The 26,003-nt window shown below is 40.2% G+C and overlaps 1 protein-coding gene across 2 annotated transcripts in view; it reads right to left on the bottom strand.

Annotated features, from left to right (window-relative positions):
- The window catches only part of PCSK5 (proprotein convertase subtilisin/kexin type 5), a 261,404-nt gene that overhangs the window by 82,721 nt on the left and 152,680 nt on the right, over positions 1-26,003 (bottom strand). For both annotated transcript variants that reach the window (XM_030004192.2, XM_030004193.2), the window contains exons 10-12: positions 24,857-24,960; positions 6,830-6,947; positions 5,566-5,754 (exon numbers count right to left, since the gene is read on the bottom strand). In XM_030004192.2, coding sequence (XP_029860052.1) covers positions 5,566-5,754; positions 6,830-6,947; positions 24,857-24,960 — 411 coding nt within the window. The remainder of the gene's footprint in view (positions 1-5,565; positions 5,755-6,829; positions 6,948-24,856; positions 24,961-26,003) is intronic.

The following is a 26,003-nucleotide window of genomic DNA, read 5'->3' as shown; positions in this document are numbered from 1 at the left end:
GGAGAAGAGTAGCATGAACTATAGGGTACAGTGCCTGCCAGCCTGAAGTAGTGGATAGTACAGCAACCACCATCTTTAAATATGGAAAGCTTATCCCCAGAGACCATGCATATCCCCACAAAATGCTCCATCATGACCTATAGACATGCGGGGCTGCTGAGCTCCACACACCACACTGGTCAGCCAGCTGTGTGGCGATACTTACAGCTGTCTTCTTAAAAGCTGCATGTGCTTTCCTATTGAATTTTCTGTAAACCTTCAGAAACATCACTCTAAACAGGCAGAAATCCTAATGCAAAAGCATGAATGAACCTGGTGCCACATATACAGACTTCCTACCCCATTCTAGGTTTGAAAAGGGACATCTGATTAGGGTAAGGGCAGTAGGGGACTCTGACCGTCCATCACAAAACCCAGTTTATTCCAAGTGAAACTCAATGTAGTAAGTATTGTAGTAAGATTGAGATGGGGCTAGTTTTCAAAAGGCTGGGAAAAGATTAATTCATTCTCACTATAGTAGCTGGGGTAAACGTATCTGCAAGAAGTAGAAATCCTAGGCATTCTTCCTCAGCTTGTCTTAAACAGCTCCTCTCTTTTCTATTTGGTTCAATGCAGACCTCAGAAGCTGAGACATTTAGCTGGATCCTAAATATGTCCTTAGCCACTTGCCTTCACTCCCACTTCGGCTATGGAAAATTAAGTCAAACTTTTAATGACGGGTTCTAATTTTCCACTAAAACTGAATGTGAGGTACTGAAATCTAAAAGCCAATACATGCCTACTCTACAGATCCCTGATTAATTCTTTACTAGTCTCAGTCATCAAAGAAAGGCATGCGTCACACTAAATCACGGATATATTGTACTTCATTCTTCTTCCACATCTTTCCTTGAGCAAGTTCCAGGATCAATTTTAGAGTTACATGGAGGATAGTGTCACTTACATGCATTCATTTACTCCTTTGCACATAAAACTCATTAGTGTTTTCTACAGAGCTGAGCAAATCAACAGTATTTTTTCCCCTTTGGCAAAAAAAAAAAAAATTACTTTTTTTCTAAATGGATGTTGTGTCTGTAGTATCCCCAGAGCTCCCCACCCTATCTACTGCTAATACTGCCAGGGTATAACAACAACAAAAAATATTTCTAGAGGTATTGACATTGCAACTGCACTTCAACAAATGGTTGGTAGAAGGGTAGTGGGATGTCTATTTACTCTGCCCCCTGCCCCCCCCCCCCCCCCAAAAAAAAAAAAAAGGAAAAAAAGATATAGACAACCTGAATGAAATAAAACATAGCAAGTATGAGTCGGGAGAAATAGTTTTCTGAGAACTGCTTGATCCCGTGGACATAGTACAAGCAGAGGATTATTGTTTGCTCATCCTGGACTTAATAATACCACCACAGAGTCCTTTTAAGTTACTGTGACAGTAAGACTCAGTGTGAAGATTAGTCCTATCCTTTTCATCATCTCTGGATACACAAAATGTTTTTGTTATTAAGAGTATAATGTGTAAACTGCAATAAAGATGTAAGATGGACTGGTCCAGAAATCAAAATATGCTCCTATAAAGAAAACATTTGCTCTACTTCTGATCATCAAGACTTTTTATGAAGCAAACTAGCAAGTAAGATTAGATGAGAATACCTTCTTTTTGATCTAAGAGTTTCCTGCGGAGGAGGGTGTTATTAAAATTTACTGATTATCTAAGGTTTCATGATAGGAAAGAGATGGTCGTGAAAATACTTCCCTTTGTTACTGAACAGAGGTATTATTAATGTTAGTGCCATATAAACATAGGAAGCTAGTGGCCTGGAAACTTGCCACCACGTGGCTAAAAAATTTCAGTTACGCAGTTCGAATGGCAGCAGCTGCTTTAAATTTAAAGGGCAAGAATTAAACAAGCCATGACTTCAGTGGGAGACAAACGAGCCCTAAGGTTGCTTCTTCTATCCTCTTTGTATTTAGGTTCTCCTCCATAGCCCTGCTGTACTGAGTGTTTGTTAGAACTGACCTTGGTATGTCTCAAAAACACTCAGAAACCCATGCTGCCAAATCCAATGGCCAATTGTTTTTAAAAAGGGGATACTGTTCCCCTTTGTACTTAACTGTAGCCTCATCCTCACAACAGCTAGAACTTTCCAAGCCTGTATTTTCTTCTGCTGCAGTACATCCAATGTAATCATGTTTAGTACTTTCCAAACAACAAAGCAGATGTTCCCTGTAATGCAGTTTTTGAAGAATGCACATGAGGCTCAAGCCAGTGACAGTGTAATCCACCAAATGCCTGCAAAGGAATCCACATCGCCTCTGACTAACAAGTTTTCTTACTGAAGTCATTTTACAGGATGCCAACATCAAGGATAAAATATGCAGAAAAAAGGCCAGATATCGCCTTGAGGGACCTACTCATCAATGCACCAGAAACTACACAATGACTCTTCCAGAATTGGTGGAGAAGAAGTGCACATGTGTAAAATATACCTTTTGCACTTTAAGACATTCTACCAGCAAACTGGTTCAAATTAAACCCAGATGAGTAATGGTAAAGCAATGAGGTTTTCCTTGGGTTCAGTAAAAACAGCTGGTATTGCTGCTATTAATCATGTACGTGTGCATTAAAAGGTCTTGTATGTCTGAGAAAAGCATCTCAGTCAGGTAGTAGCAATGTACAACAGCCTGTGGGACCTTTGCCTATAGAAAAAAACGCCAGACTGCTTGCTGCCAATCCATCCCTGCATGCTACTTGTACTTGAATGCATTTATTCTGATGTCCTCATCAATAACACTTTAAAAATCAAGTGCCTTGCAACTAAATTCTCATATTAGTGAATAACAACACTCCTGCTCCAAGTTTCATTTTATAACATGATGCTAAAACATATAGACTCAATAACACTCAGTATACTACTAATTGCAAGACCGCCAAGCTGTAAGACTTCTTCCAGCCAGACCAAATAAAACAAGCCTTGAAATACCATTTTGAAAAGTACTGTGCCCATATCCATCACTTTACCCTAAGAAAGGCCTTGTGAAGACTCTAGGCATTTCGGACCTAGAGTTTGCAAAATACATTTATTCCTTAATATTAGTAGCCCAGACTTGTTTGTTTCAGCCATATGTGACTTACAAGTCAGTACATCTCTGAAGCTTGCATGGGAAGGGAATTTCTGGTATGAGTGTTTGGTGTGTCATGAATAACCTGTTTTTTGGAAAGTGGCAAAACATTAAAAGGCTTTTCAAGTTTCTTTGTTTTCTGGTTAGCCTTCTGATAGTATAGGGTAAGAAACAGCTGAACATCACCTTATTTTAATACACACATATGCATTCTCTCTGTCTACCACAGGTACAGAAAACAATTACTTTCTAAGGTGCAGGGGTTACAAAGAGACTGATTGAATTAAACTTTGTACCTATTCCACATACCAGTCATCACCAGAGGTGAACTGTGAATACTGGAATGTCTTTATCTCCCACTTGCTGTGAGTCAGCTGCAAGACATGAAAGCCTAGAGCCAAAAGTTAGCTGTGTTAAGACCACTGGGTTTACACGAGATTATTTTGTTTGGATACCTAGCTGGAGGACTTTTAATTTTTTTCATTTTGAAGCAGGGAAGAACTGCTGCATGAAAATGGATGCAAGAAGGATTTCTTGAAACAGAAAAACAAAAGCCTGTTTCATAACTGCTTAGAGGGTAGAAGTCTGCCTCTGCACTGGTTAGCAGAGGACAAATTCTTTGTTCAGTGTTGCAGGGAGATGCATAGATGTGTGTGCCCATATGCTTTATCAGTAAGGAGCTGACAACACTCCTAATGAAACACAGGAGATATTCTAGAGGGCCCCAAAATTCCAGGACAACTTTCTCTCCATCTGATGAATTAATGTCTACAGCTTGAAGAGTATTTTCAGTACACCTTTTCTTTTAAGTTAACCTAATTTCTAGTGAAAATGTGGGTTCACACTTCAATCAGAACCAAGTCCATTTGAGCTCCACCTGGCTCCAAAACAGGTCCTTACTTTCAAGAAGAAAGACAAGTCCTTTTGCCACTGAGGGACAGGAAGACACACGTCTCCAGGCCTAGGTAGTGACTCTATGAGCAGATCTGTCTTGGGGAATGTAGATGACAAGGCAGTTTGGAAAGCAGGCCATTCCCAATTCATTAAAAGCCCTGAAGAGTAGGACTAGGGATATAAACTTGTGAAGACTTGAGTGTGATAGCAGAAGAGTTCTCACAACATAGGTTTGACACATGGCAGCTTTTGCTGTTTCTGAGATACATTACATCAGCTAACATCAACTTTTTTGTGGGAGCCATGCTCTGTGTACAGCAGAATGGCAGTAATATAAATCTGCTAGTCACCAAGGGAAAAATTTTCCCTATCATACTATGGTCTCATCAGGAAGAAGATTTTTTAGTCAGTTGGAGAAGTATAGAAGCATTTCTTATTGTAACTGTAACTTATTTGCACATTTGGAAATGGGGTAGAGTTTGAGAAGGTTCCTGGGGTTTCTTAGTGCTTTAACCATCTCTGGTAGGAGGCAGTTGCTCTTGATCACTGATTTAGCAAGATTTATCTGAGAAGGACTGCCAATGTTTTCTTCCAAGAAAATTTCTGCTAGTAGACTGGGGAAATAGAAATATCACTGGGAAGTCTTTCAGTTTGCTGAGGACAAATACTAATGATGCACCTCACCTCAAGAGACTGAAATTGTACTAATGTTGGCAATGCTGCATTGTATAAAGAGATACTTTTTGAGTCCAGTCTGGAGAAAAAGGGACAATTTGATGCAGTGTCACAGTTTCTCCAAGAACATAACACAGAGGTGACAGGATGAGAAAAAGGACTGATCTTTCTTAGTGGTGGTTGTTAGAGTGGCTGGACATTCAAAAGCAAGTGTCTATCACAGATCTGTGCAATGAAGGAAATGGCTGACTTTTAAAAATTTTAATAGGCTGTTTACAAATGGACCCCTTAATTTCAAAGTACTAGTGCAAGTTCTCAGAGTTGTCGTACTAGGAGACTTTCATGGGTTAAGCATACTACTTCAATATGTATGGGGAAAAAAAGGGTATGGAAATTGGTAACATCAGGAGTCATAACCATATTCACAAAGCTTAAAGAAAATAGTAGTAGTGAACTGCTATTCTGTCTGATTTTTATTACTAGTGAACAAAGGATAAGAAAGGAGAAAAATGAAAAATATGTAGAAATACACTTCCATTCAGCTTCCTTCTGTAACACTGAGCCTGTTACTATTTTCTTCACATTTTCCAGCCATCTATTAATTGGTGAGCCACAAAAGACTATTGAAACTGACTAATCTTTGTTTTGGAGACGATGTCCTTCAACAGATTTACAGCCTACTCTTCTATTGATAAAGACAGAGATTGTCATCTTTGAGTTCATTTGCACTTCACTCTCCCCAACTCTTTCAGAAAAAATAATTAGCCTGTGTCTGTCAGCGAAGCTACTGTAACGACTGACTGTTCTTTGCTGATGCTGCAATCTCAGTGCAAGCTCTGCATGCTGACTGGACTATGAAGTTGTGTTGTCATACTATACCTGTTGGCCAAGAGCTGTGACCTAGTTCCAGAAGGAGAGGTTAGGTAAATTGCCAAGTCTCCACGTCGAGGGTGAGTAATAGTGATGCGCACAACAACATGCTCCAAGTAGATCACATGGTGGTTAGGATTATCTGAACAGCCAGTGGCTTTGTAAATTGAACGGACAATGCTGTCAGGTCGTATTGTTCTATAATATAAGCATATAAAACAATATCAGCATTTCTTGCTTTTTCTGCAAAGTAAGACAACATCTTTTTTGCTTAGTAATGAATGACAGTGTTGGACAATTGTTTCTGAGAAGTCAGTAGCCTATAACCATTAGTTTTAACACTTACTTCACAGCTGAAACTATCACCACAGGGTAATTATTTTACTGCAGCTAATGGCAACTACCTGGCTTTCTGTTAAGCATGTACACATGCTAAAAGAGGACAGTGAAAAACCTGTAATAGGAATAAGCCTTTGGGACAGAGCATTTTTGTGGATTAGTGGCCAGCTGAGAATTGTTGGGATTGTCATGGGATCACAGCTGGTTGTTAAGCCCCAGGAAATGCCTGGCATAGCCATAGTCTTTGCTTACGTAATAGCAAGTATTACATGTTAACTGTACCAAACGGCATCTGACTCAGCTGGTTTAAATTGGCACGACATCCTTGCAGACTATACCAGTTATGGATTAAGCCTGTCAAGAATATTTATCAAACAGTAATATTAGTGCTTTGGAAGTGTGCCTTATGACTGATGCTGTCTCTGTATCCACAGAGTGCACATACAGAATTTTGCTCTAAAGCCTGGTTCTATAGATGCTGTCCTAGCAAGCAGAAAGCAGTTTAGTCTTAGCCTCTGAGCTAGCGACTCTCCTGAGGCTGAGAGAGACAATATCATGCAGTATTTTAATGAAAAGAGTATTTGCCTGTTAGATCCTGGACTGATAATTATGCATGCATCTTACAAAGGTGACTGCAGTGCACACCACCAAACATTCTTCTTCTTTGGTGCATCATCTATACCAGAATCAATCATTATCCAGCCTGGCTTGTTTTACACTTTCAACGTCTGGGCGCTCTTTAAATTATGGCCTTTTTCCAAGTACTACACGGAACAATGTTTACAGGTAAATGACCTGACATCTGTGAAGGTGACGGACATCCCCAGTATAGCTTTCAAAATGATGCATTATACACAATGCAAGGGAGGGGTAAATTATACCCAATTTCTTTCCATAAGTTTATGCCAGCAAGAGTTTGGGCAGCGGGTATTACTTGATTTGCCGATCCGTGTTCTCCACACACACATGCTGTGGAGGGACCGTTGTCCACTTTTCTGCTTCTATCACCATTGCTTCAGCATCCATCAGTCCAAATCCATAGAGGTGGCTCACTGCAAGGTACAAACAGAATGGTTGCAATTATAGCACAAACTTTGTTTTTCATCATAGACTAATTCCTGAGAGTCACATCCTAACAGGAGCTGCTTCTTTTCTAATTCTTCCTTGCTTTTGCACAAAGCTCAAAAATCTCCTTGCCTGAAACAATAATGACCATATCTAATTTGTTCACTGAATCTGTTCACTGCTTTATTACAGAAGCAGCAAATGACCATCATGAATAACACTGCCTTACCACAAGGAGCATGGACGAGAACTACAGAGTGCCAGGGAGTAAAATTGCCTCTGATTGCACTTTGTCCATGTGCCTTAATTCAGCCCAGTCCTCTTATATGACATAACGTTAAAATGTGTAAAGAATCAGAGAAAGGTTATTTCTGTTACTCTAATACGACATGCATGTACGTAAATATTGAAGGTAACTGAGACAGTAATTTCTGGATGTTACATGCTCACCTGTATCCATTTTTCATGCCATGGAGAGCCAGCAAGAAACTCAATGCTTAATAGTTTAACTTTAATGCCTGAATGCCTTCTACTCAAAGAAGCAGAAGGCTTTAAAGCATCAACTTTCTTAGGATACAAAAAAGCAAACTTTCAAATGCCCAACACCTAGACAAGGTGAAGTATTTCCAACAGCCCTGTGCCAATTCTGTATCTTTCACTTTTTTGTAATTTTAAGAGTACTTAACTTGATGTAACTATTTCAAGAGTTCCAGCAGTTCACAAAGGCTAAAAGTTTCACTTGCTGAATCAGCTGTGTGGTTTTGGTTGCTGTTCCAATCAAAACAGAAGCTTGCAAATGGATTTTGATGAATTAGAAAAGCTGCTAGCTATGTTGTTTCATTGTGACAAATCAGTGCTCTTGGTAAAGTTCTGACAGGAGAAGGTGAAAGAAAAAAGCTTCCAGAGGGAGGATTTTAGATCACAAATATTAATAAAGCAGTTTTGCTTGCTACCACAGACAGTGCCACCAGAAAACCGTCAGAAAAACTTAAGTGCTATTTTAATCAGAAATGCAACAAGGCACGGTGTAAGTCTTTCCAACTGCACTTTGCAAAGAGTTTGTGAAAGCAGCCTCTATTCATTGCCAAACCAGAATTCAAAAGACTCCATCCAATAAAACCCCAACCTTGTCAAACAAATAACAGTTCAAAGTGTAAAAATAATCAGTGCTTAAGGATCCCATCTTCCAAATATGGCAGTATCTAATACTGTCTGAAACTGCCAAGTGAAGAGGGCTCCTCAATGGAAAATACTGCAATGTGCAACAACTGTGTAATGAACTGGTTTTCTTCTCATCCCCTTCCCCTTCAGCCCCAAACTGAAATGCACATAGCATGGCAATGTTCATTTGGAGAAAACTAAACAAAGCTCTTCTGCCAAATGAGGCAGGTACAGTTTTCAGAAATGAAACACAATGACTAAAATATATGAAAATAATTAAATTCAGCCTTCCTTCAGCCTTCTGAATTCTCTTTAATGTATTCCACAAACAAATGGACTGGGAAAGAGACGTCCTATTTTTACATGTGGGTGGAGGCAGCCAGAAAAAGGGCAAGGAAAGTTTAGATGGAGAAACTGTTTGTACTGTGAAGACAGTTCCTGTGATGAAAAATTCCTTAGTCATAGATGTCATCTTGCAAAAACTGCACCTGCTGTTGAGAGCATATTTATCTGTGAAGTCATTTGTCTATTCTTACACTGCATGCATTGCTCTGATATTTAAAATGTTAATTAATAATCATTCTGTCTGCTCTGAAGAACAGTGGGAGGAACGAGCTTTTTAACTCACATGGTCTGTAACTGTACACAGTTACTCTGTGTAGGACTACCTTTAAACAGCGAGGGAATAATTTTTCATTAATGGAAAAATCTTTTGAGCTAACCCATGGAAAATGCATTTTTAATTCCCGACAGCTAGCAACTTGCATTGGGTTAGTGCTCAGAATGTCCAGTTGTAAGACACTGTGTGTTCAACCAAACTACTGAGCTCAAAGAAGAGCCAAATTTCTACTCAACTCCATAGATTTTAAGCCACCTCACCCTAGATTTTTTTTGCTCTAATATGCACATTAAAAATACAAATAAAATCTAGAAAGTGAACTTCCTATCTTTCCTACACTAAAAATTACTTGGAAGATAGAATTGTGTTCATTTTTCATCCAGGAGAAAAAATTACCACCCAAGGTTATGTGTTTGTGTTAACTGTGCATGATTCAATGCTTAAACTCTCTTGCATGAGAGCAGAGGTAGGAGTGAGAAGTTCTGCACCTGCTGGCTTTTTTTTCAACAGCTGAAGGAGAAGTACATTTTTTCCTTGAAAGGCCTTCCCATCGAAATAAAAACTTCCTGACAGTCAGGGGTACTCCTAAATCCTTCCATGTGGGAAGCTTCCAGGCAGCTGACATTTGGCTGTCTGGAACGTCAGCACTTCAAAGCCCTTGATCCAGTGCGTTGGTTAGCAGCTGCAGGTACCAGCAGAGGCCCATAATTTTCAAAGACTAAATAATAGCAATTTAGGAAAGAATCACAGAGTTAACAAAAGTAGTTGAACCCATGTGTCTTGGAGAAGAAAGCAGATTTTGTTTCCTACTGCCTTCAAATTGCGCCCCTTCATCTGTGTATATGCTAGTACTGCTGTGAACTCTATGCCAGGGTGCCTCTCCCAGAATTTAAAAATTACCTCAGTGGTCCACATGGGGCCATAAATGTCTTCTGGGAAACATCTGGAACTGCCACTGATTTGTATACGAATGGTACTGAGCTCACTTCTGCTAACACAGACAGAAAAGCAATATTTGAGAGGTGATGATTGCAGAGTGAGATAAGCTGACTGCGAGTGCAAAATGCCCCAGGACCTTGCACATACCCACTTAGGTGTGAGTTGTTGCTAGGAATCATTGAGCATGTCAGAGGAGGTACAGGGCTGTTTTGTAAGAATATATTTGCCTTTCAGAGACAGAATAGGAACGTGAGGTTGGTGCAATGTAAGCTGGTGACAAGGAACAGACTGTTGCTCTTGTTGAGCTGAAGGGTTGAAAACTGTGATGTCCTTGTGATCACGGTGTGCATGGGCAGAACTGTCCTTGAATCTTCTCTATTCATGGAGCAATGCAAACTGATCTATTCCTATTCTGCAAAATCACAAGCATACACAGAGCTTTACAGATACAGGACAAGTTTCAGAGAAAAACTTCCCTCCTGCAGCACAAAGTAAATATTGAGTTTTAGCTGATGTCTCCTCTTATCATTAAAGAAAATAAAATTTCTTGGGGCTAAAGTTCATTTATTTATCCCTGGAGCAATTCCTCTATTAGCACACCATGAAATCAAGGCCTGCTCACCTGTTGGATAGGCTTCCCCAGCTTTTTCATAATCCCTTTGTTTTTGTCTGAAACGGCTATTGAAAATTCAATAACTTTCTCATTTATATACAAAGAGTATGTAAAGCTACCCCCAAATCTAAAGGCAGCATGTATATCCCACTTGACTTGACTAAGAGAAATATGAATGGCTGGTGTTGATAAATCATAACACAGAGTCATGCAGAGTCCAGGAAAACTGGGCCCAGACACTGAAAACACAGCATTTCCAGCGCTTCAGTGCAGCTAAACTTGATTTGTTAGGCTGCAGTTTCATTGCCTGTCATCAAGATGTCTCATCAGTAGCTTAGATGTTAAGCCTCCCTTGCTATTTTACTCATTTTCTCCCTACTATTTTTTGGCCTTTAGTTTTCTATACTGTGAAAGCAGCGTTGGAAATATAAATATTTTGTATACACATATCAAATACTAAATCAGAAGGAGAGAAATGGTAATAACTTCAGTTTGTCAAATGAGGAATATGCAGCTTTCCTAAATGAGATTCAGCTGTTTGATATGTAAATTATTATTGCTCATTTATGCTGCTTTAGGATCTTGATCCAGTCTCATCCAGAATGACACCAACAAAATAAGAGTCTAAAATGCCCCTTATACTGTGGTTTTCTTAAATGTTGCTTAGCAAGACTAGAAGATGTGAGACTTTTGAGTTACTCTCATCCTAGAAATACTTCAAACTGCCCTACACCAATATTTATTTTACATTTGACATTTTATTTGCAAATATAAAGCTCTAATTCTATATTACTTTAAGTTTCTGTTGTAAGCTTCTGTTGTATATCAAAATGCTTCAACCAGGAAAGACAATTGTCTAAAGAAAATTAAGGGACAAAAAAGGAGAAATGATGACACATGGCTTAAACTATTTTTATTTTGTTTTGTCATATCCTAACTAAGAGAACATTGATCTTGAATGAGAATTCGTCTTGTTTTAGCACATTCCCATTTTGTGTCAACCTATGACAGTAATCTGTGATAACTGGATGTGATTTCTGAAACACATAACTGCTTTACAAGCCAATAACACAAACGTGCAAGAACATTCTTTTTCATTCTTGCTTGTAAAACCAACTCCCTCATGCATTTTAGATTAAACACATCATTTGTATTTTTAAATTTTACACAGAACCAACCCCTCAATTTTTCTAAAGACAAAGCAAACAGCAAATTCAGTCCTCCTTCCCCACAGAATTCCCTTAAATGCAGGTATTTTTAAAGACTCAGCAGGGATGGTAGAAGATTGAGTTCTTACACTTACTATCACACCAAAGAAGGCCCAATAGAGTTGTCTTAAAAGTGGCAGCTACAAAGATGCACAATGAGAAACTGAATGGCCTCTATATCATAGAATCATAGAAGCAGAGAATGGTTTGGGTTGGAAGGGACCCTTAAAGCTCATCTAGTTCAACCTGCCTGCCATGGACAGGGACATCTTACTATATCAGGTTCCTCAAAGCCCCGTCCAACCTGACCTTGAACACTTCCGATGCTGGGTTATCCACAACTTTGGAAAACCTGTTCCAGTGTCTCATCGCCCTCATCATAAAATTTTTCTTTGTTATGTCCAATCTAAATCCACCCTCTTTCCATTTAAAACTATTGCCCCTTGTCTTGTCATTACAGACTATAGTAAAAAGTCTCTCTTCATCTTTCTTATAAGCCCCCTTTATATATTGAGAAGTCACAATAAGGTTTTCCCAGAGCCTTCTCTTCTCCAGGCTGAACAACCCTAACTCTCTCAGCTTTTCTTCATAGTACAGTTGTTCGAGCCCTCTGACCATTTTTGTGGTCATAAAGGTGTTAACAGAATACTGAAAAAATTATTTTATTGAGCTTCCAGTTGTATTTATGTAAATTTCTGATTTTTGTATTAGTACAAATAATTTCTTCAATAATATGCTAACCTGGATTTACCTGATAATAGATTTGACAAAAAAGACCAGCCTTCTGGATTTTACATTTTTTCTGCCTGCCAAAAAGCTCCTATTCATGGATAAAATAAAATATAGATTGCCCAGGAACACTAGAGGGACAGCTAGTAGAAGCTAAACCTCCAGTAGCCAGTGTACTTTTGTGAATAATTTCTGTATGCAACTCTGACACTGTATCACCTGCTATGAGGTTTTGCAGCCACTTAAAAAATAGCCTTAAACACACCATCTTAAAACATTAAGGAATTAAATCCAAGATCACATTTGCATTGACATCCTGGCAGTATGTCTCTACTTCAGGAATTTAAAACACATATGGTTATTAAGCATAGACACTAGTTGACAAAAAGGGCTAAGAGCGAAATACACTTTTGGAGCATCAGAATCAGACTCTACTAGTAGTGACAGCAAGTAGCACCCAAATACTTCCCCCTCTCACAAGTATTAACAGCCTTTGGGCAGAGGTCATTAATCTTGGGATTCAGCCACCCCATGGTCCATGGTCAGCAGTGAGTGCCCACGTGTACCCAGCACAGCCATGCCAAGTTCTCCCCTGCCCACAGCAAGACCTGAATCAGTTCCCCATTTACTTCTCAGAGCTTGTTTAGGTATGAGTAAACCAAGTTAATGCAGTCCTCAGAGCACATGGTATCTACTGTGCCCTGCATATGGGGATATTTTCCCCTGAGTCATAGAAAATACCAGTGAGCCTTGCTGAAAACCTCAGCAGAGGGACCAGGAAGACTGGTTTACTTCTCTGTCTCTGGAGGAGCAGAGTTATGATAGAAACAGCAAACCTGACTACTGCTGGCTGGTGATTGCTAAGACAGAGAAGCTGCTGCTTCTCTGCAACAGCATTTGGCTGTAAATCATAAAGCTTCTACTGAAGACATTCATTTATATAGCTTGAAATGAGCCAGCTTATGTGAATGGAATAAATCTGAGGATTATGTGCATTTAGAAGGGAGAAAAAAGTTTGCCGAAATAAAGTTGGCTAAGACACATCTACAGTAATAGAAGCTATAATTTTTTAACTAGTGATAGTCTTTTTACATGGGATTTTTTTTTTCCAAAAAGCACAAAGACGCATTGAAAAACATGGCAGCTTGCAAGTTTTATTTAAACAAAAAATGCCATTTTGTGACTGCACCATGGAACACCTTTTAAGTAAATATACTTATTTCCTCTATTAGGAGCAAATTTACCCTCAGAGGTACATTTAGGATTCCCCGGTAACTCAAAAGCAGCCAAATGTCATTTAACCTTATCAAACAATAAAAACACCTTTTGGTGAGAGCCTCTTCATCTCAGAACAGACGATGACAGATGAGTCAAAGGCACTGTAAGTGGAAATGCTGACAGATCATTAGCAGGAGACACAAAGCATTTCTATGCTGTCAGGTGTATCAGACACTTGGTGCAGAACATCCTTCTTGCTCTGTCTCACACAGCGGCTGGGTCTGTTCAGAAGTGTTGGTGCTCCAGGGGGATATTTACAGTCAAACTAATTCCTGAGTGAGCACAGGGCTACAGCAGATTTTGGCAGAGCAAGGATATACACAAATATGCAGAAAGTCATAACAAAGTGTTTTGCAAATTATTTAATAGTGATGCTGATTTTTAGAACTAAAGCTATACTAACCTCACACCAAAGCACAGAAATAATTACTTAACTAAGCAGACTTCACACTATCCCCAGAGAGCTATGTAGTAGATTCTGACTAGTAACCTGAAGCAACAGGAAATTAAACAATAAGCCAAGTCTACACAGATAGCTGGACCAGTAATGCTGGTAATAGACCTTCTGGATGAATTTCTTCATCTCCTGACTTAAAAGCGACCCCCCAAACACCTGATTTGTCTGGAGGAAAAAAGTGATACAGTTAGAAACAACTTCAGGCATCTAACTGATCTAAGTTGTCCTATATAGGCCACTATCTTTTCCTTTTATTACTAGAAGTTCTACATCACTTAGAGCATCCTCTAAGTGCTTAAAATACTGTATAGTAGGTGGTGTGATCTGCTTCCTAACTGGCCTGAATCCTAGTTCCACTAAAGTGGACACAGTCTGATAATAAAGCAACGGCCAGATTTGTAATTACTGAAATGCACTATAGCAATGCAACAGCAATGCAGAGCTTTGGTGTTCTCAAAGGCAGGTGTTGTTTTCTAAAAAAGACAGAACTACCCCATCCACAAGACGGTCACCATTGCCATGGATGTATATAAGTATGGCTAGATATTTGCCTAGAACATTCTCACAAGTCTACTGCTTTGATAATTAGTATATAAAGAGGTCATGCAAATGCATGTAACTTTTAAGGACTTCTGAAATGCAGTCTTCACTGTCTATAATTAAAGTATTCTGCTTTGGAGAATTTTATCACTTTATCATTCACTTTTTAAATTTGTTGATCCTGGTTCTTCTTTCTTAATACTGCAAAATGGAAATCTACATTTCACATTAAGTGGCAGACTCTTACATTATGAGTCCATAGGGGAAAATGTCTATGCCTCCCCTTCCTTCTTGCCCCCCAATCCTTTGCAGAGTTTCGCTAAAGGTCTGAGTTGGGCTTGTTAAAAGAAAATAATGTCAAAGGTTATCATTCCCATGGCGTGCATGCTGTTAGTGCTGTCAGACCACTTGGCAATGTTTGGAATACTAGGAGCTGCAGATCACAGTAATTGTGCATAGCTTTATATCTAGGACAGACGGACGTCAAGTCTGTCAGTTGTTGAGCAGAGGCACTATCTTTTTAAGTTCTTTGTCTGCTATGCTAATCATGGTTTGGTGACAATTCTGTGTGTTATTTTAATAGAAATTTAAAGCCTGATTTTGCCTTTTGCCTGCTGTTACTCCTGCTTTAGAGCCATTTACATTTAAAAGCATGTGTAAGTTTGACTCACAATATACAACCCCAGGAAAGCAACCAACTGTAACACAAAATGTCAATCTACTTTTCTCTATGTATCCCAGCACAGGCCTGAAGTCTCTGCTTAGACTCCATTTTACATTCACAGCTCCATTCCTTGCTTTTCAGAGCCAGCAGAAAACAGAGTGCTGCAGAGCTGATGACTAATGAGAAGCTTTGATAATGAAGAGTTTGAGGCTGGGAGAAGTAATGAAACCTCCCTGACTTCTCTGAGAAATTCCCTCTCCTCCTTTGTACATCTCCATCTCTGAAACTATACAGGTATATTCCTGATTTTACATGTCTTTCAACTGGAAGCAACATTGTGTGGATCTCAATTTGTGCTAGGGGAAAAAAAAAATCCAATAACCATGATCTAGGCTGCAGAATTCAATACATTTTCCAGCTACCTTCCCCAAAATCCAAAGAGATTTTTTAGGTCTTGCTCAAGGCTACCAGAGTTCAGATACCTGGCAATTTGTTTGGGTTTAACACATGAAACACCAAAATATTCCTAATGCAATTTTAATATTACATTTAAGAAATCTTTAATTATAGCTGTGAGCTGAATTGCTGCATGTGGGAAGTAAACGAACCATCTAGAATGGTTGTAGTGACCATATAATAAAAAGACAAACACTTTAAACTTGCTGCTAAAAACTGTATGTTTTTACTCCACTTTTCCATAACTATCTTAATTTCCAAATCCCACCTCCTATATTTTCCCTAACTACAGCAGTGCTTTCTGTACAAAGCAATGATAAAGGCTATGGTATTGACCCTGTGATTCCTATGATATTTAAACATGGTTTGAGATTCTTGAGGACACAGACCTTTTACTATCATACCTCCTGGTGCTAAACTAAATGCTTCTCAGACTTCAAACAACTTCCAAGCAGGGGCTACAAGGCAAAAAGCATTCAGATTAATCTAACCAGTTCAGCTCATGTAAGACTAATGCCTACCTATGCGAGTGAGTGCCAACATCTCTTTCAGACTTTATATCCACCAATCTGTTGAAGACTTGGTCATGTATTTATGGCTAGATTGTCTTTTCCAGAACTCTTAAGATCATCAAGTCCAACCATAAACCTAACACTGCCAAGTCCACTACTAAACCATGTCCCTAAGCGCCACATCTACATGTTTTTTCAATACCTCCAGGGATGGTTACTCAACCATTGCCCTGGGCAGCCTGTTCCAGTGCTTGACAACCCTTTTGGTGAAGACATTTTTCCTAATATCCAATCTAAACCTCCCCTAGCACAACTTGAGGACATTTCCTCTCATCCTATCACTTGTTCCTTGGGAGAAGAGACCAACACCCACCTCACGACAACCTCCTTTCAGGTAGTTGTAGAGAGCAATAAGGTCTCCCCTCAGCCTCCTTTTCTCCACACTAAACAACCTCAGTTCTTTTAGCTGCTCGTCGTAAGACTTGTTCTCTAGACCCTTCACCAGCTTTGTTGCTCTTCTTTGGATGCGCTCCAGCACCTCAATGTCTTTCTTGTAGTGAGGGGCCCAAAACTGAACACAGTATTCAAGGTGGGGTCCCACCAATGCTGAATACAGGGTGACAATTACTTCCCTGCTACTGCTGGCCACACTGTTTCTGATACCGGCCAGGCTGCTATTGGCCTTCTTGGCCACCTGGGCACACTGCTGGCTCATATTCAGCTGGCTGTCGAACAACACCCCCAGGTCCTTTTCTGCCAGGCAGCTTTCCAGCCACTCTTCCCCAAGCCTGTAGCACTGCATGGGGCTGTTGTGACCCAAGTGCAGGACCCGGCACTTAGCCTTGTTGAATCTCATACAATTGGCCTTGGCCCATCGATCCAGCCTGTCCAGATCCCTCTGTAGAGCCTTTCTACCCTCGAGCAGATCAACACTCCCACCCAATTTGGTGTTGTCTGCAAAATTGCTGAAGGTGCACTTGATCCCCTCATCCAGATCATTGATAAAGATATTAAACACAACTGGGCCCAATACTGAGCCCTGGAGAACACCACTTGTGACTGGCCACCAACTGGATTTAACTCCATTCACCACAACTCTTTGGGCCTGGCCACCCAGCCAGTTTTTAACCCTGTGAAGGGTATGTGCGTCCAAGCCATGAGCAGCCAGTTTCTTCAGGAGAATGCTGTGGGAAACAGTGTCAAAGGCTTTACTAAATTCAAGGTAGACAACATCCACAGCCTTCTCATCCACTGAGTGGGTCACCTTGTCGTAGAAGGAGATCAGGTTAGTCAAGCAGGACCTGCCTTTCATAAACCCATGCTGACTGGGCCTGATTGCCTCGTTGTCCTGTATGTGCCACGTGATGGCACACAAGATGATCTGCTCCATAACCTTCCCCGGCACAAAGTCAGGCTGACAGGCCTGTAGTTCCCCAGATCCTACTTCTAGCCATTCTTGTAAATGGGCGTCACATTTGCTAACCTCCAGTCAACTGGGACTTCCCTGGTTAGCCAGGACTGCTGATAAATGATGGAAAGTGGCTTGGTGAACACTTCTGCCAGCTTCCTCAGTACCCTTGGGTGGATCCCATCCAGCCCCATAGACATGTGTGTGTCTAAGTGGTGTAGCAGGTCACTAACAATTTCCCCTTGAACTATGGGGACTTCATTCTGCTCCCCGTCCCTGTCTTCCAGCTCAGGAGGCTGGGTGCCTTGAGAACAACTGGTCTTACTGTTAAAGACTGAGGCAAAGAAGGCGTTAAGTACCTCAGCCTTTTCCTCACCCTTTGTCACTATGTTTCCCCACACATCCAATAAAGGATGGAGATTCTCCTTAGCTCTCCTTTTGTTGTTAATGTATTTACAGAAACATTTTTTATTGTCTTTTACTGCAGTAGCCAAATAAAGTTCTAGTTGGGCTTTGACCCTCCCTTCTAATTTTCTCCCTGTTTAACCTCACAACATCCTTGTAGTCCTCCTGAGTTACCTGTCCCTTCTTCCAAAGGTCATAAACTCTCTTTTTTTTTCCTGAGTTCCAGCCAAAGCTCTCTGTTCGGCCAGGCCAGTCTTCTTGCCTGCTGGCTTGAGTTTCAGCACATGGGGACAGCCTGCTCCTGCACCTTTAAGATTTCCTTCTTGAAGATTGTCCTGCCTTCCTGGACTCTTTTGCCCTTCAAGACTGCCTCCCATGGGACTCTGTCAACCAGGCCCCTAAAGAGGCCAAAGTCTGCCCCACGAAAACAAGGGCTAGTAATCATGAGACTTCTCCCAGCTGCTTGTAGACTATTTCATCCGTCTCTTCATCCTGGTTGGGTTGTCTGTAACAGACTCCCACCACAATATCTGCCTTGTTGGGCCTTCCCTTGATCCTTACCCATAAACACTCAACCCTTTCATCACCATAGTCAAGTCCTAGACAGTCAAAACACTCCTTAACATATAGGGCTATCAGCCCCCCTGCCCCTCCTTCCTTGCCTATCCCTTCTGAAGAGTTTATAGCCATCCATTGCAGCACTGCAGTTCTGTGAGTCACCCCATCATGCTTTTGTGATAGCAACTATATCATAGTTTTCCTGCTGCACAATGGCTTCCAGCTCCTCCTGTTCATTGCCCATGCTGTGTGCGTTGGTGTAGATGCACTTCAGTTGGGCTATTGATCCTGCCACCTTTCTGGGGGGAAAAGCCCTAATTCCTATGTGAGTGTTCTCAGGTGCTTCTGTGGTTTCTAACACATTAACAACCCCTGCGTCTTTGCTGCCAGATGGATCTCCATCCCCTGCCTCCACTGAGATGGCTGCGTGCATTAGTACAGGGACATTTCAAATGTGCTGTAGTGTACTCAGCACATTGGGGAGCAGATCAGAGGACCTCACTAGCACACTGTTCCTCAAACACTGGCATGCCGCCCCCAGACTTTTCTGTAGTAAGCCTAGTTGTATCCCCTTTCCCTTTCAAATGTAGTTTAAAGCTCTTTCAATGAGCCCTGCTAACTCCTGTGCAAAGATCCTTTTCCCCTTTTGAGACATGTGTACCCTGTCTATCACCAGCTGGCCTGGTATCATGTAGACTGACCCATGATCAAAACCCTCAAAATTTTGCTGGTGACACCAATCTCAGAGGCAGTTATTGATCTGTTGGGTCATCCTGTTTCTTCCCTCATCATTCCCTGCAACTGGATAAAGAAGAACACTACTTGTGGTCCTGATCACTCAACCAGTTGTCCCAAGGCCATGAAGTCTCTTTTGATTGGCCTTGGACTTTGGGTTGCAACTTCATGGCTGCCTACATGAAAACCCTTACTTAGTAAGGTTCTGGTTTGTGTGGCTCACATTGGGCAATGGTATGTTATATGCTTGTTTTTTGATAAATGTATTTCCCACATTAAAATCATGTAACTTAATGTCTGGTAAACAGGACTCTAGATGTCAGATTCTTCTGATATGTTATCATTACACCAGTGGTTTAGAGAGTGACACTACTGAGCTGGAGCCTTTTTCAAGGACTAATGGATCTGGACACAAAATCTGGTTTAAGGGGATTCCCTGGGTGGTGCAGAGCTGCAGAAATAGCTCTGTGTCATGGCTTGGCAATGAAGCCATGGGCCTGCTGAGAAGAGCAGGTAGCCAGAGGGCATGGCACTAGGGGTATTCCTGGTGAGCCAACACAGTGCTGGGAGAGTGAGAGAAACAAGTCATATGTGAGATAGCTTGCATTTGCCCATGTTCGTCAACAAGTTGGACAAGAAACTTACCAACAACATTGTCTACCTGAAAGTATCAGCTTAGTCTTTCAAGCACAAAAAATCATTAGTCTAGCTTACATAGGATATGGTCTTCCTCACTCCTACAAAGACCAAGGCAGCTTCATGTGTTTGGTGTCAGATCATCAACTACCCCAAACTGGGATACTACAACAGCCAAACTCAAAGCTCATGTTTCACTTGCTCCATGCACCATGTGTATGGGCATTAGGGGTAGGTAGGAGTTGATATGGGCTGCTAATGGCGTGTGAAAATATCAGCTAGCATCTGTAAGACTGAAAGGTCTTTTGATAGATAAACAGCTTTGATTGGTTAACATAACCATTCACAAGTGCTTGCTATTTTTCAGAAGTCTTATGCCAGCTTCTAACAATGTTTTAAAAATATAATTTTAAAGTTATTGAAAATATGCAGCAGGGTGTTTATGAATAGTTTATTTGTCTTCCCTGAAATGTACACATTGTTGTGAAGATTTTCTTGCTAGTCTCTGAATTTGTGCTTGGTTACTGGTCACCCTACAGCCATTTAAATCTGGCCAATATGGGTCTCGTATCTAGGAGCATAGATAGGCCTGTCTCTTTCTCTCTCCCAGACTGGTAATGCTCTGCTCACAACAGAAATAACCACCAGTTTTATGAAATATTGTAATTAAGCAATTATATTAAAAAGCCGTAAAACATTAAGTGACCAATTCTCTCTAGTGGTCTTTATCCAGTGGAAGCAGCAGATACTTTGGCTAATCTAAAGGGGTGTGAGATAACTTTGGTAGTCTGTTACTCCCTGGCAAATGAGATGACTCTTGGTTTCTGTAGGAAGAATACCTCCACTGGGCCTAGGAATGGCCTGAAAATGAAAAAAAAAGAAGTGGCTGGAGTTTTGATTTCCTTTTATCTTTCAGTAGCATTTTATTTCAGCGTACTGAAGTGTTATTGTCTACACTTTGCAGCCAGGAAGAGTGAAGGATGTTCTCTAAAAATCTCCCTGCAAATTAATAGTATTCCTTCACTGTGAATGGTCTGCTTCCCCAGAGACAGTATTTGACAATATTTGGAGCTTCACTTACAGATAAAGAATTGTTCGTATGATTTGATTGTTGTTCTTAAAACTGCAGTGTTTCATTCTGTATCTTCCAACCTAGATACAAGTTGGCATTAATGCAGCATTCCCTTTTTATGAATGCAGTTGCATGCTCTGTTGTTGACCAAACAACTGACAGAACAAGGAGCCTTTGCATACCAATCTGCCATAGCAAAAACAGATCAACAGTTTTGATATCATCACAAAAACAGATGTTCTCTAGTATTTTTCCATATAAACAGTTAATTAACTGCTTTAATTATAAAAAAACCCTCTGATTTTGAAGCCAAATTGAGCATAACTTATCTCTTTATCTAGTGGTTGATGAGAAGCTCAACATGACCCAGCAATGTGCATTTGCAGCCCAGAAAGCCAACCGTACCCTGGGCTGCATCAAAAGAAGTGTGACCAGCAGGTCAAGGGACTTGAGTCGAGTCGACTCGATGCTACTCTGCTCTTGTGAGACCCCACTGGAGTATTGTGTTCAGCTCTGGGGCCTCCAACATAAGAACATGGACCTGTTGGAATGAGTCCAGAGGAGGGCCATGAAGGTGATCAGAGGGCTGGACCACCTCTCCTATGAAGACAGGCTGAGAGAGTTGGGGCTGTTCAGCCTGGAGAAGAGAAGGCTCCAGGGAGACCTTATAGCAGCCTTCTGTACCTAAAGGGGGCCTACAAGGAAGCCAGAGAGGGACTTTTTACAAGGGCATGTAGTGACAGGACAAGGGGTGATGGCTTTAAACTGAAAGAGGGTAGATTTAGATTAGATGTAAGGAAGAAATTCTTTACTGTGAGGGTGGTGAGGCACTGGCACAGGTTGCCCAGAGACGTTGTGGATGCCCCATCCCTGGAAGTGTTCAAGGCCAGGTTGGATGGGGCTTTGAGCAACCTGGTCTAGTGGAAGGTGTCCCTGCCCATGGCAGAGGGGTTGGAACTAGATGATCCTTAAGGTCCCTTCCAAACCAAACCATTCTGTGATTCTATTATTCTAGTGACAAACTGTATGTACAACTGACTAAGCAAAGAATATCCCAAAATAAGTATTCAAGTCTTTCTTTATGAGACTACCAGGTAATAAGATCCTGAGGAAAGATGCATGTCTGCTGACAACAAAACAATAATAAAAAAATTACCAAGAAGAAATTCTTGCTGATTCCTGAGTTAATTCTCTTGACATGCATTTAACAAACGCTGTTTACTTGCCAGTAAATTAAACAAATAACAGGCACTGCTTTAGCAAATCACTAGCTGGCTCAAGTGTTTTTCATGAATTAATCTTTCTTTTTATGAACGTAAGACGGAAAAAAAGGAGATCTTACAACAAGTAATGACATCTGTGTGCTCCTTCTGTGTGTTCTGCAATGGCAAAACACTGCCAGGGACAGGGTTGCCATGCAGCCCAGCAAAACAGCTCCCTGAAAAGGCATGCTGACCCACTTTCAACTACCAGCTCTTGCTGACCCTTTGTTGAGTGAGAGGCTCTTCCAAGTTTTTGTTGTTTTCACCCTTTCAGCTCTCATTTCTAAAGCAGCAAGCCTGTCTCTCTCTTTCTCCTTGTTTTCTTCTTTCTTCCCTAGTATGCATGGAAGAAAGGCAGACTGTTTCTTGTGACTGCCTTTGCTTTACTTAATTTAAAAAAAAAAAAAAAAATCTTCCACCCTTCCCTTGTTAAGAACATGCTGTGGAAGAATCTTGCCATCAACAAAATTATGATACAATTCCTTAAGGAACTCAGTCTGATCAGAGTAATTCATCTGTGAAAAACCATACTTTCATTGTTACTCTTGGCAACAGTGAGGGATAATACTGTAATACTATACTAAATATTGCCACGTGCAATAGTAAAAAAACTTGTTTCAGTCTTCCTAGCAGCAGCGTGCAAGCCCTCTTTGGAATTCAGGTTTGGATGTTGTGATTTAATCTATATCTTTTTCTTCTCCTTCTTCCAAAACCAACAGAGGTTTAAAGAGAGCTGCATTTTTATTGGAACCATTTGCTCAGCCTAAGTTGCCAAAGTAATTTACTTAAAACTAGTGCTTTTACTTGGGTTAAGGTTGATTCCTGAGCTCCGCAGAGGTCGAGGCACTTAGTTTGTCTTCCTCTTTTTCAATTTTACCATGAAGTCTACAGCAGATCTCTGCCAGCTCAAGTTGTATTTCCTGAATCCCAGGCCCCCAGTTGAGTTTATCTATGTTTGTGACTTTGCACAAGTAGAGGAGAAACCTTTTTTCAGCCCTTTTTCTCACTATTTATGTGCTACAATGCATAGAAAAATGAGTGGCTCCAAGGATTCAGAATAAGCAGGCTCCAGTGGTGCAACAGCGCAAGTCCTGCTGCCAATGCTACTACTACTGGTGTGTTAGTGTGACCTCTCCTTTGATAATGAGTGACAGCTGCTGTGAAATGCCTCATAGAGTCTTTGCCTCTTGTGGGTAACAAGTGGAAAAATACAAAAATATAGGAATTTGGAAGTGAGTTACAGAAGAAAAATGCTCCACTTTATGCTACTTGAAAAACATTGTTTGAACTTCAGATAGCTCCAACAAAATGATGATACGGTTACAATCTCCCACCAAAACTTTTTAAATCCTGGGAAATGTTTCACAATAACAAATACTGTAATGTTATTGCCATTAAGAAAGTATCTATTTCTGACTATATATGTGTTCTGTGGGTGGCATGCACTTGTAAATGGGACAAAACCGGGCTCTTGAATGTCAGAATCTTCACATGATGAGGGGGTTCGAGTCAAATACCCATTTCTAAATCTATCCTAGTCAAAGCCTGGTTTGGATCCAAAAATGAAAGTTTTTTTGGTTTGGTTTCTATTCCATTGCAGCAGAAATGTCATAGGTCAGAATGATATACTAAAGATGCTCTGTGGTGGTAGTACTGCCTTGATCTGAAATAGATTAAAGCTAGGCTTCAGTTTTAAAGTGAAACCACGATAAAGATTTGATGGTTCTTGTATATTACATTCTTCTCTCAGGAGTTCCTAGCACAAAACAGTTCAAATCTCATCTTAAAAGAAGTATTGCAGTCTTGGGTGGAATTCTTATGAAAAGAGAATCAGAAATAAGCCATTCTGGGGTTTTTTTTAGATGCAGTCCAAACTGAAAGCAGTAAGAATTTAGTGAATGGGAATTAGAAGCCAATCTGTGTTGAAATACAATGTCGTATGGATTCAAGGTCCAGTTTTAATGCATCTTGAAAATATATATCTTATTTAATGGCACAAATGTTTACCTCTGCTTGCGTTACAAAAGGGAAAAAAAAGCTAAAAAGATGGAGCTTTAATACAAAATTACAAAACTGTACAAAAGTTTAGAAACCTACATGGCAGCTGACTGAATAGTATGATTTCTGTCCCATTAAAAGTCGTGATAGCTTAAGATTTGATTTTATGCTAAATCTGACAGAAATGTTAAAAAGAAATACTGTAGGGTGAATAGTATAAAACAGAAATTGGAAAATACTGTTTTGCTATTTTTAATCAAAATTGTCAACAATTCTGAATGAGAACATGGTCTGAATCCAGAAATTGCTGTATCTTCAACTCTAGACTCTTTTATCAGAATAGTAGCTATACAAGAAAAAATTAAAAAGCACCAATTTACTTAGTTTTCTGCCAGCAGTGCATGAAATAGTACTGAAAGGGACTGAGAAGATCTGGCCAATGCATTTTGTAGCTGCCATTTTTGCATTTAGTCATTCTAAGAGGTTTTCCTTATAAAAGAGAAGATAGGCCCCTTCTGTTCGAGCCTGAAAAGTCTCAAAACTATGCACAACATAGGGTCAAACAAAACAACCTGAGATTATTTCTTCTTCAGAAATATCAAATAAGATGTTGCCTCTGATGGCAAAGAAGAAAGGAAGCTCTCACCCTTATAACCAGCCGCATTGGTTTTCCAGTCGTTAGCATTCAGATGTCCTGCACGTGAGGTCCTGACAATAATATGCTGTATGTCTCTCCAGGTCAGAAATGGACTATGAAAAAGGGGAAAGATAAAGTCACGGATCAGACGTATTTCACCAGAATGTAATGATACAAGGTCATGTAAGCTAAAAAGTATCCAAACCAAAAAAACCCTCATTTCTCTTCTCTGCTTTCCTTTGCTCCATTCAAAAGAACAAGTCCTAATTTTACAGAATTACTACATGAAATTATTTATACAGCTAGGAGGTTTGCATTAAGTACACTATAACAATATATGATAATATTCTATTATATAAAACTTAAGGGAAGATGAAGGAGTACATTTCACACAGAGGAAATTTGTATGACCACCAACTACTATGTTATCTACCTTTACCAGTGCAAAGAAAAAACCCCAAAATGTCAGCTTGCTGAAAAGCTCTACTAAATCCTACTAACTGCGTGCTCAAGCTGGCAATTCCTTTAGACTTTTAGCTCCTACTGAAGCCATTCCAGGTGCCTCTGTTATTATTCCTTTGTCTATTACCCCTGGTCTTGGAATTCACTAAGGCTCTATGAGTAATCTTCAAGAAGACCAAGCAGCCAGCACTGAATCTGAATAGTTACAGAGGAAGTGCCTGATTGCACAGATGTCCATTCCTTTAAGGGATTCCTAATAACCTGTCCACCAGGAAGGTGAAAGAAGATGCCATCTGCATCCTCATTATGACATTAATACCCATTTATCCTGCAGGACTAGAGAAAATCTTTAGAGATTATAGTTTTTTTGTTTCTCTTAGATCCACCCCAAGGAGATTTTATTTTCTTAGAACACAATCTAAAGGTGCATAGCCATGACTGGTGTATTTTTTCTTTCTCCTTCCAATTTCTCAGTTTTTTTATCATCTGTAAGAAGATGAATAGTATTCCATTTAAAAATGCAGTTTAGTAGAGGTAACGATAAACTGAGCCACTAAATAATGAAGAGGAAAAAAGTACTGCAGTGCAGAACACCAGTCACTCAGTATCATTTTTAGAGTATCATTCTCTGCCCCTGTTGTACACACTGGCACAACTTCACTCAGTTGTAATGATGAAGATAGACCAGAATGAA

The sequence above is a fragment of the Aquila chrysaetos genome, chromosome Z, assembly GCF_900496995.4.
Source record: "Aquila chrysaetos chrysaetos chromosome Z, bAquChr1.4, whole genome shotgun sequence".
NCBI classification, from domain to species: domain Eukaryota; kingdom Metazoa; phylum Chordata; class Aves; order Accipitriformes; family Accipitridae; genus Aquila; species Aquila chrysaetos.
The sequence above is the reverse complement of the archived record's forward strand: the minus strand, read 5'-3'. Positions and strand labels throughout refer to the sequence as shown.